The 16596-nt window shown below is 40.6% G+C and overlaps 1 protein-coding gene across 2 annotated transcripts in view; it reads left to right on the forward strand.

Annotated features, from left to right (window-relative positions):
* Window positions 1-16596, forward strand: part of USP48 (ubiquitin specific peptidase 48) — a 148223-nt gene that overhangs the window by 124501 nt on the left and 7126 nt on the right. For both annotated transcript variants that reach the window (XM_037828250.1, XM_037828251.1), the window contains exons 23-24: window positions 10926-11081; window positions 15048-15173. In XM_037828250.1, coding sequence (XP_037684178.1) covers window positions 10926-11081; window positions 15048-15173 — 282 coding nt within the window. The remainder of the gene's footprint in view (window positions 1-10925; window positions 11082-15047; window positions 15174-16596) is intronic.

The raw sequence follows: 16596 nt of genomic DNA on the forward strand, positions 1-16596 counted from the left end.
CTGTGCACCCCGGGTCCTCTGTTGAGTGATGACTGTGCTATGTCACAGGTGAGTGCCGTCCCCCCAGGGCAGTTCTGGACTGCTGGGCTGTGTAGGGAGGCTCCCAGTCTGCTCAAATGATGGCTGAATGGGGCTTTGTTAATTCACACTGCTCCACCTTCCCAGCTCTGGGACATTCAGCTGAGGTTGCAGGGAAGGCTAATGTCCACGCCCAGTTTTGTGGTGTGTGCCTGTTATTTGAAGCACTTCCGTCACACTGGGTTGTCTGGGGCAGCTCTGGGCTATGGGGCTGGCGATGGGCAGGAGTGTTTCCTGTCCACCAGGATGGTGGCTGTGAGCGGACACCCCCCTTTTCTTGGGAAGTTGTGTTGTTTAGTGAATTTTCTCAGCCACTGGATTATTGCCTTTTGTCTCAGAGCTCTCTTAGTTCTGCTCTTGACTTGACGTGCCCAAATTGCAATTCTTTGAAGCTTTCTGTATTGAGCTTCTTAGAGTAATTGTTTTAGAAAAAGCAAAAAGGATTTAAAAAAAAAAAAAAAAAAAACGGCCCTCCTCAGAGATCTAATGGGTTATTGAAATGCTAATAGACAAAGCAACCAGGGCCATTAAGGAAAGGTGCACAGGGCAGAGAGATCAGCTTTGCTTCGGGATTTGCATATGCGCCTCAAGGCCTGAGCTCTGCCCTTCCCCTTTCTGTGTTCACCAGAACTCCAAAAATCCTCTGCTTTTATTTTGGAGTTTTTCGTGTTGTTTTTTTTCTATGCCTGTCTCCTCTGTGCTGGGCTGGCTGCTCTCAGAGTCTCTGGTGTCTGGTCTCAGTCTGTCTATGGTTGGAGTTTGAATCAGTAGAATGAGTTTTCGATAAGAGCAGCCACTGCAGTTCTCCCTTCTCCTTCCCGGAGCTGACAGCCCCTCCTCCCCCGGGACTGAGCCTGGCAGGGAGGGGCGCGGGTCCCCTGGCCGCAAAAACTTACAGATTTCGCTGATCTCAGCAGTTCCACGTTTTCATGAGTGTTGTATGAAGTATGCCCAAAGTCAGATTGCTCTGTGGTGTCCAGTCCACGCAGTTCCTGGCTTTTTACCTACTTTCCTGGAGGAGTAACTAAAACTTACAGCTCACCAGTCTGCCATCTTGCCCCGCCCTCTATTGTTTTTTTGTTCTCTATGTCATTTATTTCTGCTTTAATCCTTGTTATTTCTTTTCTTCTACTTGGTTTAGGATTGGTTTGCTGTTCATTTTCTAGCTTCTTCAGTTGATCCATTAGTTCTTTGATTTTGGCTCTTTCTTCCTTTTTAATATATGCGTTTAGTGCTATAAATTTCCCCCTTAGCACTGCTTTTGCTGCATCCCATAGGTTTTGGTATGTTGTGTTCTCATTTTCATTCGTCTCTATATATTTAGCAATTTCTCTTGCTATTTCTTCTTTAACCCACTGATTGTTTAGGAGTGTGTTGTTTAACCTCCAGGTATTTGTGAATTTTCTGTCTCTGATGGTTATTGACTTCTAATTGTATTCCATTGTGGTCAGAGAATGTGCTTTGAATAATTTCAATCTTTTTAAATTTATTGAGGCTTGTTTTATGTCCCAGCATATGATCTATTCTGGAGAAAGTTCCGTGAGCACTAGGAAAGTATGTGTATCCTGGTGATTTGGGATGTAATGTCCTGTATATGTCTGTTAAATCTAATTCATTTATCAGATTGTTTAGGTTTTCAATTTCCTTATTGGTCTTCTGTCTGGTTGATCTATCTATAGGAGAGAGTGATGTGTTGAAGTCTCCCACAATTATTGTGGAAACATCAATTGCTTCCTTTAGTTTTGCCAGTGTTTCTCTCATGTATTTTGTGGCACCTTGATTGGGTGCATAGACATTTACGATTGTTATTTCTTCTTGTTGAATTGCCCCTTTTATTAGTATGTAGTGGCCTTCTTTGTCTCTCAAAACATCCCTGCATTTAAAGACTATTTTATCTGAGATTAATATTGCTACACCTGCTTTCTTTTGGCTGTAGCTTGCATGAAATATTTTTTTCCATCCTTTCACTTTCAGTTTCTTTGTGTCCCTGAGTCTAAGATGAGTCTCTTGTATGCAACATATTGATGGTTCATTTTTTTGATCCATTCTGCGAATCTATATCTTTTAATTGGGGAGTTTAATCCATTTACATTCAACGTTATAACCGTGAAGGCATTTCTTGAATCAGCCATCTTATCCTTTGGTTTATGTTTGTCATATTTTTCCCCTCTATGTATTAATATCCTTTATTGTACCCATACCGAATCTATTTAGTACTGAACCTTTCTCCAAGTCTCTCTGTCCTTTCTTTGTTTCTCTGTCTGTAGGGCTCCCTTTAGTATCTCCAGTAGGGCAGGTCTCTTGTTAGCAAATTCTCTCAGCATTTGTTTGTCTGTGAAAAATTTAAGCTCTCCCTCAAATTTGAAGGAGAGCTTTGCTGGATAAAGTATTCTTGGCTGGAAATTTTTCTCACTCAGAATTTTAAATATATCGTGCCACTGCCTTCTCGCCTCCATGGTGGCTGCTGAGTAGTCACTACTTACTCTTATGCTGTTTCCTTTGTATATGGTGAATTGCTTTTCTCTTGCTGCTTTCAGAACTTGCTCCTTCTCTTCTGTGTTTGACAGTGTGATCAGAATGTGTCTCGGAGTGGGTTTATTTGGATTTATTCTATTTGGAGTTCGCTGAGCATTTATGATTTGTGTATTTATTTTGTTTAGAAGATTTGGGAAGTTTTCCCCCAACAATTTCTTTGAATACTCTTCCTAGACCTTTACCCTTTTCTTCCCCTTCTGGAACACCAATGAGTCTTATATTCAGACTTTTCATATTATCTATCATATCCCTGAGGTCCATTTCGATTTTTTCAATTTTTTTCCCCATTCTTTCTTTTATGCTTTCATTTTCCATTCTGTCATCTTCCAGGTCACTGATTCGTTGTTCAACTTCCTCTAGTCTTGTACTATGAATGTCCAGAATCTTTTTAATTTGGTCAACAGTTTCTTTAATTTCCATAAGATCGTCCATTTTTTTATTTAGTCTTGCAATGTCTTCTTTATGCTCTTCTAGGGTCTTGTTGATATCCTTTGTATCCCGTACTATAGTCTCATTGTTCATCTTTAGTTCTTTGAGTAGCTGCTCTAGGTGCTGTGTCTCTTCTGATCTTTTGATTTGGCCGCTTGGGCTTGGGTTATCCATATCGTCTGGTTTTTTCATATGCTTTATAATTTTCTGTTGTTTTTGGCCTCTTGGCATTTGCTGAACTTGATAGGGTTCTTTTAGGATTTGTAGACCAATTGAAGTCCTTATCTCTAATTTATCAGATCTACAGCTTCATGGAGTACACTTTCTCTAAGTAACCAGCAGGTGGTGTCCACGAGCCACCTGTTCTCCACAAGCCAGTTCTCCCCTGCTTAGCCTTTTTGGTGAGTGGGGGAGTGAGTCTTGTGGGGTCCAATTGGTGTACCAAGCTTGTGTGTGTAGTTGGTGTTGCCTGCCCTGTATACGGGGCGTGTTTCTGGGCAGTCAGGGAGGGGGGGTGGCTCTAACAATCAAATCTCCCTGGTGATCCTAGAGTTTTAAAGCTGCTGCAATAGTCTAATCCTTCAGTTCAGTCCTGCCACAGTTTGTCTCTGCCACTGACCCACAAGTCCTTGGTATTGGCGTATGGTTCCTGAGACTTGCAAGTGGGCCCCTCTTCCAGGCTGTGCACCCCGGATCCTCTGTTGAGTGATGACTGTGCTATGTCACAGGTGAGTGCCGTCCCCCCAGGGCAGTTCTGGGCTGCTGGGCTGTGTAGGGAGGCTCCCAGTCTGCTGAAATGATGGCTGAATGGGGCTTTGTTAATTCACACTGCTCCACCTTCCCAACTCTGGGACAATCAGCTGAGGTTGCAGGGAAGGCTAATGTCCACGCCCAGTTTTGTGGTGTGTGCCTGTTATTTGAAGCACTTCCGTCACACTGGGTTGTCTGGGGCAGCTCTGGGCTATGGGGCTGGCGATGGGCAGGAGTGTTTCCTGTCCACCAGGATGGTGGCTGTGAGCGGACAACCCCCTTTTCTTGGGAAGTTGTGGTGTTTAGTGAATTTTCTCAGCCACTGGATTATTGCCTTTTGTCTCAGAGCTCTCTTAGTTCTGCTCTTGTCTTGACCTGCCCAAATTGCAAGTCTTTGAAGCTTTCTGTATTGGGCTTCTTAGAGTAATTGTTTTAGAAAAAGAAAAAAGGATTAAAAAAAAAAAAAAGGTCCCTCCTCACAGATCTAATGGGTTATTGAAATGCTAAGAGACAAAGCAATTAGGGCTATTAAGGAAAGGTCCACAGGGCAGAGAGATCAGCTTTTCTTCGGGATTTGCATATGAGCCTCAGGGCCTGAGCTCTGCCCTTCCCCTTTCTATGTTCACCAGAACTCCAAAAATCCTCCGCTTTTATTTTTTGTATGTCTGTCTCCTCTCTGCTGGGCTGGCTGCTCTCAGATTCTCTGGTGTCTGGTCTCAGTCTATCTATGGTTGGAGTTTGGATCAGTAGAATGAGTTTCCGATAAGGGCTGCTACTGCAGTTCTCCCTTCTCCTTCCCGGAGCTGACAGCCCCTCCTCCCACGGGACTGAGCCTGGCAGGGAGGGGTGCGGGTCCCCTGGCCACAAAAACTTACAGATTTCGCTGATCTCAGCAGTTCCACGTTTTCATGAGTGTTGTATGAAGTATGCCCAAAGTCATATTGCTCTGTGGTGTCCAGTCCACGCAGTTCCTGGCTTTCTACCTACTTTCCTGGAGGAGTAACTAAAACATACAGCTCACCAGTCCGCCATCTTGCCCCGCCGATTCACTGTTTTATACATTCCCATCTTTTAATCTCCACCTTTCCTTCTGGTGACATACGTGACTCTGAGCTTACCCTTTCCACCACCTTCACACATCTTTCAGCACTGTTAGTTATTCTCACAGCATGCTGCCATCACCCTTGTCCATTTCCAAACGTTTAAGTTCACCATAATTGAACATTCTGCTCATAGTAAGCAACCGCTCCCCATTCTTTAGCCTGGTAACTTATATTTCATGTCTATGAGTTTACATATTATAATTAGTTCGTATCAGTGAGACCCTGCAATATTTGTCTTTATATGTCTGTCTTATCTCATTCAATATAGTGCCTCAAGTTTTATTCATCAACCCCTTTCTTTTAAGTTGGTTTTGTTCACACACAATACATTCCATCCTAAGTAAACAATTGTTGGTTTCCTTTATAGTCACATATTTATGTATTCAGCACCATCACCACTGTCTATATAAGGACATCTCCATTTCTTGCACAAAGAAGGAGGAAGAGTCAAAGAAGGCAGAGAGACAAAAGAATAAGAAAAGAGAAAGAGAGAGAGAAAAACAACAATAACAAAAAAAACATGACAGCTAGAAAACAACAGAAGGAAAGATAGCATTAACCTAAAGTAGAATAAAGAGTCAGATAACATCACCAGTGCCAGGAATCCCATATGCTTCCCCTAGTCCCTCCTCGCCCCATATGCATTTAGCTTTGGTATATTGCCTTCGTTATATTACAGAAAGCATAATACAGTGTTTCCGTTAATTATAGTCTCTAGGTTGTATTGACTATATTTTCCCCCCAATCCCACCCTGTTTTTAACACCTTGCAATGTTGACATTCATTTGTTCTACCTCATGTAAAAACATATTTATACCTTTTATTATAATTGTTGCGCACCCTAGGTTTCCCTAAGTTACACAGTCCCAGTCTTTATCCTTTGTCTTTTGTTCTGGTGTCCCACATGGTCCCAGCCTTCCTCTTTCAACCATACTCGCAGTCATCTTTGTTCAGTGTACTTAGATTGCTGTGCTACTATCTCCAAAAATTGTTTTCCAAACTTCTCAGTCCTGTCTTTTCCTTTCTGTCTCCAGTGCTTCCTTTAGTATTTCCTGTAGAGCAGGTATCTTGTTCACAAACTCTGTCATTGTCTGAGAATATTTTAAGCTCTCCCTCATATTTGAAGGACAGTTTTGCTGGATATAGGATTCTTGGTTGGCAGTTTTTCTCTTTCAGTATCTTAAATATATCACCCTACTTCCTTCTTAACTTCATGTTTTCTATTGAGAAATCTGCACATAGTCTTATCAAGCTTCCTTTGTAGGTGATGGATCACTTTTTTATTGCTGCTTTCAGGATTCTCTTTTTATCTTTGACATTTGATAATCTGCTTATTATGTGTCTTGACATAGGCCTATTCAGATCTCTTATTTGGGGTACGCTGCTCTTCTTGGATCCATAATTTTATGTCTTTCATAAGAGATGGGAAATTTTCATTGACTATTTCCCCTATTATTGCTTCTGCCCCTTTTCCCTTCTCTTCTCCTGGGACACCAATGACACATACATGCCTGATTTTCGTTTTGTCCTTAAGTTCCCAGAGATGTTGCTTATATTTTTCCATTCTTTTCTCTATCTGTTCTTTTGTGTGTAGGCTTTCAGGTGACTTGTTCTCTGGTTCCTGAGTGCTTTCTTCTGCCTCTTGAGATCTGCTGTTGTATGTTTCCATTGTGTCTTTCGTCTCTTGTGTTGTGCCTTTCATTTCCATAGATTCTGCCAGTTAGTTTTTCGAACTTTCTATTTCTACCTTATGTATGCTGTGTTTTCATTATATGGTTCATCTCTTTTGCCATATCTTCCCTAACCTTTTTGAATTGATTTAGTATTAGTTGTTTAAATTCCTGTATCTCAGTTGAAGTATAAGTTTGTTCCTTTGACTGGGCCATAACTTTGTTTTTCTTAGTGTAGGTTGTATTTTTCTGTTTTCTAGGCATGGTTTCCTTGGTTACCCCAATCAGGTTTTCCCAGACCAAAAGGGGCTGCAGTCCCAGAAGGAAGAACTATGAAATACCCAGTTTCCCTGAGGGTATGTCTTAGAAAATTTGTACACCCTGTGAGGCCTTGGGTCACTGTGCTTTTCTGCCCAGCAGGTGGCACCTGTCAGCCTGTAACTCCAGCTTGGTATAAGGAGGTGTGGCCCATGGCTGTTTTTCCCCAGGCTCTGGGGTCTAGTTTTGAATGGAAGGCAGGTAGTAGATCTAGGCCCCACCCCCTTCCTCTTAGGGAACATAGAACCTCTAGGGAGAGGTCATTAGCATTTCAGTGGTCTCTCTCTGCCTGTGCTACCTCCACCCTTGTCTGGGTCAGAACACTAGGAAATGAAAATGGCTGAGGCTTTCTTCACCGAGCCAAAACAGGTACAGAAAGCTCCCTTCAGGGCCAGTCTGTGGCCACCCTCTGGCTCTCCAAGGTCAGTCATCACTCAAAGCCTTTGTCTGCTCGTTGGGGATTTGTAGCTTGTGTTGAGCAGTCCACGCTTGTTAATTAAAATCCCAGCTGGAGCTCAGCTGCTCTGTATTTGCTTGCTCAGAGAAAGCTGCTCTCTAGCTCCATGAGGCTTTGCAGCTCAGGCTTTGTGGGTGGGGCTCCCAGCTTGGATCCACAGTTTTTACTTACAGATTTCATGCTGCGATCTCGGACATTCCTCCTAATTCAGGTTGGTGTATGATGAGTGGACGGTCATGTTTGTCCCCCTGCAGTTATTCTGGATTATTTACTAGTTGTTCCTGGTTATTTATTAGTTGTTCCAGGGGGATCAATTAGCTTCCACTCCTCTCTATGCCACCATCTTAGATCTCCTCCCCATATTGTTTTGATTATTATAGTTTTATGATATAGTTTAATAATCAGTTGGGAATCTCATCTGTTTTCCAAATGTTGCTGTTGTCACCAATTTATTCTCTATCCTTCTGGTAAACTTTGTAAATTATTTTGTTAAGCATTAATGTATGTTCTTTATTATCATTAATTTCTGTTATTTCAAACTTTGCTTTTTACCCCAAGAGTTATTTAGAATCTAAATTCTGCATTTTCAAGTGATTTAGATTTTGGAAGTCTAGGTTCTTTTGAATGTCTGCATATATTTATTGTGGCCATAACCACATCAATTTTTAAAAAGTCGATGTGGAATTACTCTCCTCAGTTGTGGATGACAACAAAGCTCACATTTGTAAATATGATAGTGAATGCTGGGTTTTATGCTGGAATTATTTTTTGTACTTTATAATTTTCTTCAGTCTTCCTTTCTCCTTGTTTGGATGTTGTAGTATTATAAAATGTTTTTTAAATATTTTGGGCCCACAAAAGCTCTCAAGTCCACCCTCCCATTAGAGAGAGTAGATGGCCTCTGAAGAATGAATGTCAGGCCTTTTCAGTTAAGGGGTCCTCTCACCTTTTCTTTGTAATACATTACAGTATCTTAATACCTAGATGGCTTCTGTAATTGCTGTTTTAAATCCCTATTATAAAAATCATGCATTTCTGCTTGTCCTTAATGGAGATGAACAAATCCCCCCACACATTCCCCCCGCCCCCGCCACCTTCTGTAAGCTAGATCAACCCAGTTCCTTTGACTTTTTCTAAAATTTAGGTTAATGATGTACCCAGTATTGGGATTCACTTAGTTCACTGAAAGCCTTCTAAAACCATTGGGCTGGTTTTTGTCAGTTAAATTGGATTTAAATACTATGGATTTTTTTTTTTTTTTTTTAAAGACAATTCTGGGAAAAGCTTTTGCCTCATTGAAAATCAGTCATTGAAATATGTATCTTGCTTGATGCTCAGGGCTTTGCTTTTAGGTTCTGTTTTGTGTCTAAAGCAAAATTATATGTTGTTATAGATATGTTTCCTTATATTCCTAATTGTGGAATTCAGAGTCAATTTGATCTTTTCTTTCAGCAGTTGGGATTGAGAAAAATGTTTCATCAACTCTGATATTTTTGAACCCCTATAGGTTCACTTAACCTTTTCTTATGGCTCTTTGAATCACCTTTGTTATCTATTTAGACTCAGGGCTACAGCTTAACCTAACCTTGTGCAGTGCCTAGCCAATGGGTATCACTTTGCCAGATGCTCTTTTGTGTTTGCATCCTGATCCTCTTCTGCTCTGTAAATCTGTGGCACTCCATTAGTAGTGAATATGTGGCATCTGTGTCCAGAATGACCCCTAAACCGCTCTGCATGTGCACAGCTGACAGTCAGTAATAACTACAGAAGCCAGCACCAGGGCCTTGGGGTTACCTCATCCAGATTTAATTGAACCAGAGAAAAAGATTTTTTTTCAAAATTCTGCATCTTCTATTCCCTGGCCTGGTTAGCAGAAGAATCTCGACTGTTTGTTAACATCTTGTTGAGGCATTTGTAGGAGGATTGTAGAAAGACTTTTGGCCCTTATCAATTATTTTTTCTTACTTTTTATTACAAAAATGTGAAAAGACTAGTTGTGCCGGTTTGAGTGTATTGTGTCCCCCAAATGCCATTATCTTTGTGGTCTTGTGTGGGGCAGAAGTTTTGGTGTTGGTTAGATTTGCTTGGAGTGTGCCCCACCCAGCTGTGGGAAATAATTTTGATGAGATGTTCCCATGGAGGCTTGGCCCCACCCATTCGGGGTGGGCCTTGATCGGTGGAGCTATATAAATGAGCTGACTCAAAGAGGAAAGAGAGTGCAGCTGGGAGTGATGTTTTGAAGAGAAGCAAGCTTGCTGGAGAGGAACGTCCTGGGAGAAAGCCGTTTTGAGGCCGGAGCTTTGGAGCAGATGCCAGCTGCCTTCCTAGCTAACAGAGGTTTTCCGGAGGCCATTGGCCATCCTCCGGTGAGGGTACCCGATTGCTGATGTGTTGCCTTGGACGCTTTGTGGCCTTAAGACTGTAACTGTGTAGCGAAATAAATCCCCGTTTTATAAAAGCCAATCCATCTCTGGTGTTTTGCATTCTGCAGCATTAGCAAACTAGGACACTAGTACAATATGTATTTATGTCCTCATGTGAATGCTTGAGCTGTTTTGCTGAACCATTTTTAGATAAATTGTGGCCACCATGAAACGCCACCTCTAAATACTTAAGCTGGAATATCCTAGAAGTAAGGACAGTGTCCTATATAATGTTAATACTGTGCTCACAAATAAGAAACTGACAAAAAATTCTCTAACATCATCTAATGTACCCAAATTTCCCCAGCTATCCCAAATATGTCTTAAATTTTTTTCCTCCAACCTGTGTGAAATCAAGGTATGCATTATTTTGTATCACGTTAGACTGTTAAAATCTAGAACAGTTACCCTACCTCCTCAACCATTCTTTTCCCTCCTTGATACTGACTTAGAGATTATTAGTCTGGTTTCTTAAAGATTGTCCGATATTCTGGATTTGGCTTATTTTCTCCTTCTGTTATTGATTTTAACTTGTTTCTCTATCCCCTGTATTTTCTGTAAATTGGAAGTTGGGTCTAAATGCTTGATTAGATTCAGGTTTAGCATTTTTTGCAAGAATACTTTGTAGGTAAAGGTGCATTTTTCATCATGATAAAAGGCACAAAGTCTTCATCTTGTTTGTAGTTAAGCTATTTTCAATGTTTTGGTTAAGGTACTATCTTTCATTTTAAAGTTCTCAGCAGGTTTTACTTGGCTTTCATGTCATTCTCAAAAAGAGAAGAAAATATTTAAAACAAATAAGTAAATTAGAATTCAGTTTGTTTTTGAATTAAATTTTAAAATCTTGACTTTTTTAGGTTATCATGTGTGCTTTCTGATTTAACTTCAAATTTATCTTTTTTATTTTAAATATCCTTTTAAAAATTATTATGTTTAAATCCTGGAGTGTACATCCAGATAGAGGTGTATATTGTTCATCCTTTTCTTTTTTCAATTTTATGTGAGCCTGCTAAGGGACTGGCAAGTTTCTTCTCATTGTTTACATTGAATTTCAAGTGATTAAAGGATCAATAAGTAAACTGCTTTTGCTTGCATGATGAACTTCATGAGCATGAGTCACACTGTGGATGATTACCCTGCTCTGTTTGTTTTGGATCTTTAGAGCAATGGAGGAACAAAGAGGCAAAAAATATCCCATCAAAATTACATAGCCTATCAAAAGCAAGTTATTCGACGGAGTATGCGACACAGAAAAGTTCGTGGTGAGAAAGCACTTCTCGTTTCTGCTAATCAAACATTAAAAGAATTGAAAATTCAGGTGAGGAGAATATAACATTTGTTTAAATGCACCCTGGACTTAGGAGGGCTTTCGTGAATTCCTAGTTTCCACCTCTTTTTGTATATACCTGTATTTTCTTTCAGTGTCAACCTTTTTTTTAACAATTATCTACTCATGGTATTAAGCAATTGAGAGAAGGCTTTTGATTTTCAGAATACTGCCTTATGGGGCTCCCAAATTAAAATCACTCCTTCTTTTAAAAGAGAAAGTTTTCAGAATAGTTAAGAATCTTTCTATGAAGGTGAACATGTTTTTCGGATTCTGAAAACTTGAGCAAGCTCTAAGTAGCTTTCCAATAATGAGAAACATTGAGAATCATTTAATTTGTCACATATTGAGGTTGTTCCCGGATAATTGTTCTCTCACTTTATTGTGCTGCATGTTTTTCTTTGACCTTTCAGTAGCTATTTGAGCCTATTATCAGAATCTGCTTTGAGATTTAAGGGGAGATAAAGGTAGCCCCCTAACTGCTTTTTCACTTGGATGAGTCAAGGATTCTTTTTATCACCGTATTTTTGGTGGCAGATAAGTCTATATGATAGAACTTATAAGTTGTCTTTACCTCTCTTTATACAGTGTTGTTTTCCAAATTGTTGTAAAGGTTCATTTTAGACCATGCTCTCTCCATCCCCCAAAAGCACTAATTGCTTATGCAAATAAATTTGATGAATGTAATGTAGATATTATGAAAATGCTTCAAGACATTGTTATTTCTTGATATCAGCACTAAAATACCATAAATGAGCATTCTGATGATGTATCTCAAAACCCAAGCAAAAGAAGGTGATAAGTTCAAGATGTCCATGAAAAACTCTGGCCCCTAATCTGCTTTTGTCAGTGGTATATATCCAAAAAGTTGACCAGATTTCCCTCTTTGCTACTTTTATGTGGCATAGTTTATTGGTTATGCATTTTTCTTGTTGCTGATATTTATCATTGCAATTGAGGCTAAAGTACAGGCTTCCTTTGAGAATGTTATGTGTTCCAAATTGTCCTAAGAACAGTATTTCCTTGGTTGAACCCATGACTCTGAAAATAAACATGCAGACATATCTTTACTCTGTTATTGTACCTCTTACATCTGAGAATGCTTGTTTCTGTCACCAGCTTTCTGCCTGTCAGTGGTAAACCTCAAACATTCAAAACCTATAAATTACCAAAAAAGCCCCTGTAGATGAAGACATTTTAAAAAGCTGCTGCTTTTGTTATAGTCGACCGTTTTTGAAGAATAGATCAGAAGTCAGCAGAAATAGCCTCTCTATCTGGTTGCATGTTACTGGAGTGAATGAGCTGCTAGAAGGCAGCAGCTGTTCAAAGGAAACCCCCTAGATGTGCTCTTCTTGGATGGATCCTTGCTGGGTCCTTCCTCTTATCTGCCATTCTTGCTTCAAGGATCACTGTGATCCAAACAGAATTGAAAGAAGGGGCACTGAAAGGTCATTTTCTTCTCAGTGCTCAGTGGAAGTACCTTTTAAAGCTTCAACTAAACATGACCCTTTTGCCTAGCAGCCTGGGTAACACTGGAGTTTGTGGTGGGCATGCATGTAATTCTTATTTGTTGGTGGGTGGTTGTTTAAAAAGCATTTAATGCATTTTTTTTTAAATGTTTGGATCCTTTTTCTCTAGGGAATACTACATTTTTAAGTTAATAGGATGACAACCTTTGCAAAATTGTATGACTGTTCTGATTCTAGACATAGCCGTATAGAGTTTGAAGCCTTAAGGAAGTTGCTTTGCTTAGTTAACTCATCCACCTATGATGCCATAAAGTAAATGAATACAACTTATCATCTCCTTTCTCAGAAGATGCTCAGTGTTTAATTGTATTATTTCATTTTCCCAAAAATAGATTTTGAGTGGGTGGAACTCCCCGCCTTGGAGAGGAGGGAATTGTGGCACAGAGGTTAATTGGCTGGCAGCTGCGGCCATTGCTCCTTTGTTTCCTTATTTCAGTCCCACCCACCATGACAAGCAGCACAGAGCTGTTCACCTGCAGGAACAGGGTTTCATTGTTTTCTGTTGTGCTCCATAGATCAGGAATGCCATGCCTCTTCATTAAACAGAATTACATGATGTTAATTTTACTCAGGCATTTTCCCGTCACTTAATGAATTATTGTACCTTAGGCCTCCATGCCTCTGGTGAGCCTGTTCCCTCGTTTTGAAACGTCGTCTTCTCACTAGCATACACCTGTTCATCTTTCATAGCACCTCTTCTACAAACCTGTCTTGGCCCCACAGCTGTGGAACGGAATGTTCCTTCCTCTGTTCTCCCACAGGATCCTGCACGTACCTTCCACCACCATCTTCAATACTTAATTTGCCCCTATTCCTATGAACTCCTCTATGTTGGGATTAATCACTTTTATATTTCCAGCACCTAGCACAGTACTTGAACACACAGGAGCTCCTTAATAAATGCTTCATTAGATATTGAATGAATTTAAATGTCCTTGTCTCTGTGCTCAAAATAGAACACATGAGCATTGGGCCCTCGCTGATGGTACATCTTGAGTTTTTTGCTGTTTGTCCAATCCCATTGCATGGTACAAGGGCACTTGGCATGTAGAGAAGCCAACAAGCAATCTTATAATCAAGCAGCTGTGGCATTACCCAGATTAAGTGAGCATCGAACACCTCTACCGTAACTGCTTTCTTATTCACGGGTCCTGTTTGCTAACCTGGTACTGGTAGCCTCTGCTTGATGCCTGTGTGCTGAGCTGGGGCTTTGATAGAACTGTCCTGTCAGTATTTCTTGCTCACCAGAAATCAGCTTATTGCCTCATAGGCAGATCACTGATTATGTCAGTTCACTTTGCATCCTTGGCCGCAGATCCCTGTTAATCAGTCCCTGCTTGCTTGCTTCTTGGGAGCTGATGTCCTTTTGAGAAGTCCAGATACGATTCAGCCCAGCAGTCAGGGAGGAGGCCAATATTGTTACCCTTGTTCTTGTTTATCTGTGTGCTATTATTAAAATCATTTTTTCTGGTCAGTCTCAGCTTGTAGAACTCTTGGACCCCATTAAACCCAGTTGGTTCGTTCACGGCTGCTTTACTAGGCTTGTTTTGTCTTTCCTGAACCAAAGAGTAGTGTGCTAAAAAGGGTACGCTAGCTCTTGGTGAAATACAAGGTACATGTGGTAGAATGCATTCAGCGAGTATGTAGCTAAGTTATGAAGCAGAGTAAACTGACTACTCCTGAACTTACCCCCCACGTTAAGAATGAGAACAATGTTGAAGGTTCTGGTATCTGCCTCTTGGCCCAACGCTTCCTAGACTACCAAAGGTAACTACTACCCTGAATGATGAAATTTAACAAACAAAAGCAAAACACTTTTTGTATTTGAAGAAAGAAAACCTGAGGTATTATGTATAACAGTCATCCTGAATGTATTTAAATTTTTTAACACGTCGTCCAGTAGCAGTGTGGGGTATATGGTCTCTCCCCTTAAAAAGTACATGTTTTGGTTCCTAGAGCAACACTCAGTCTCAGTCCCAAGGGCTGGATTTTGTTGTGCAGGCTGTTTGTTGAAAGATTCAACTTGTTTGTTAAAGGATATGGGACCTAGGAATGGTGGGAGTGATAGTGATGACCTTGCCCAAGCCTTAGAACCCGAAGTAACTGTCACCCCAGCCCCACCTTTTGCTCGTTGATTTCCCCACACCCCCACCCTTAGGGAGGTGGTAAAGTACAGAACAAAAGAGTCTGCATACAATTGTTTGTTAATTCTCTAACAGACCTCCTAAATGTTCCCAGATATATTGGGATTATAGTCTCAGTAGGAATGTAATGAGTGGGCTGACTGCAAACAGTAGTGTCTTTTGTACTCGGAAGCTTTTTTAGTTTTAGTTTGTTTTTTTTTTTAAGTATCTATGTATTATTTATTCAAAAAGAGTATAGATCTCAGTATTTTACTTTACCACAAATTTCTTTTATATTGGCACAGATCATGCATGCATTTTCAGTTGCTCCTTTTGATCAGAATTTGTCAATTGATGGAAAAATTTTAAGTGATGACTGTGCCACCCTTGGCACCCTTGGCGTCATTCCCGAATCTGTCATTTTGCTAAAGGTAAGTAATGGCTCCTTACTTGAGAAACTCTAGATGGTTTTAAATGATACATCCATGTGTAAACTACCTGAAATGGATGTTTAAGGATGCCTCAGGTCCTCTGCAGGGGATAGTAATAAACAGAGCTTTTGCCTGGCCTCTAGATTATCCATCTGTGGCTCAGCCCCAAGAGACTTGGAAGAGGTCAAGATATCATTGGTCTTATTCTTGTGTGTCACAGTAGGCTACAGTGACCCCATGACATCAGAAACTGCAGGTATCCTGTGAAGGTGAAAGTGAAGGTTTTTCCCAGCCCTTCTGGGATCATCTAGCTCAATAGCCATGCTTTTACAAGGCCAGGTTACATCATCAGCATCATCACCATCCTTCCTATTCCTTATTATGGCAGGATGATGGTAGACATCCCCCGCACCCTACTGCTAAGCCCCACACGTGATTTCTCTTGTTTGATGTTCTGCAGTAAGGGGCCACAGTCTTCTTGGAGGGAGGGTCGTGATGTTGGGTTATGCCCTTCTCAGCCCTGAGGATTGACTGTCAGCCCCAGGAGCAACCGTGTTGGGCATCCTGCTGGACCAGACTCAGGCTACAAAGTTTCTGTGGTGTCCTAAAAACCTGGGCCTGTGGCGGGGGGGTAAGATTTTTTTTGACTACCTGGAAAGTCTTTTGTTAAAACCACACTTAATGATACCAATATCTGCAACTTACTTAGAAATGCTTCAAAAACAAAAAGGATGATGGGTACATATATGATAAAGATGAATAGGTAACTCATAACTTACTTTAAAATCTAGAGCTATTGTTTTTAACAAAAATTATGAAAATCCTTACTATCTTTGCTGACTGATTCCTCATGGCCACATCAGCCTTCTCCCTAACTTCTGGATTAGCAGAATTACTTATCAATAATTCTATCATTAAAGCATCCCCTCTTTTCATCTTGGCTTAAAAGTACCAGCCAGTCAAGCTAGGAAACAAAAGTAAAACATGAGACTGTCAAAATAGTCAAAATACTTTTTGTTTGCTTAACGGAATTCTTGCCCAGGGTATGGAGATTGACCTTGGGTAGACTGGGTTTAGTAGAGGCAGAAGGTATTTAGGAAAGTGGGGGCTTCTGAAGTTGAAAAGAAAAAGAATCATTGAACTAGCCTCATTTGCCCGGTATGTCCTCCCTAAAGGCCTAATTTAGTCTCTTTCCTTTGCCTCTTTTCTCAGTTGCAAGAAGGATCCCCACTATCCCAAACCCCACTGCATCATATGGTAGAATAAGTTTTCAGGCTTTTGAACTGTGAAATCTATGCTTTTCATATACTAGAGCCCAATTCTGGTGATAAAGTTAGGCTCTAGAAATGATGGAGACCCAAATCTGCTCCTACATACACAAACACACCCTCCGTCCCACCACCTACCCCTGCCCCTGTTTACT

This window comes from Choloepus didactylus, chromosome 2, assembly GCF_015220235.1.
Source record: "Choloepus didactylus isolate mChoDid1 chromosome 2, mChoDid1.pri, whole genome shotgun sequence".
In the NCBI taxonomy this organism is placed as follows: Eukaryota; Metazoa; Chordata; class Mammalia; order Pilosa; family Megalonychidae; genus Choloepus; species Choloepus didactylus.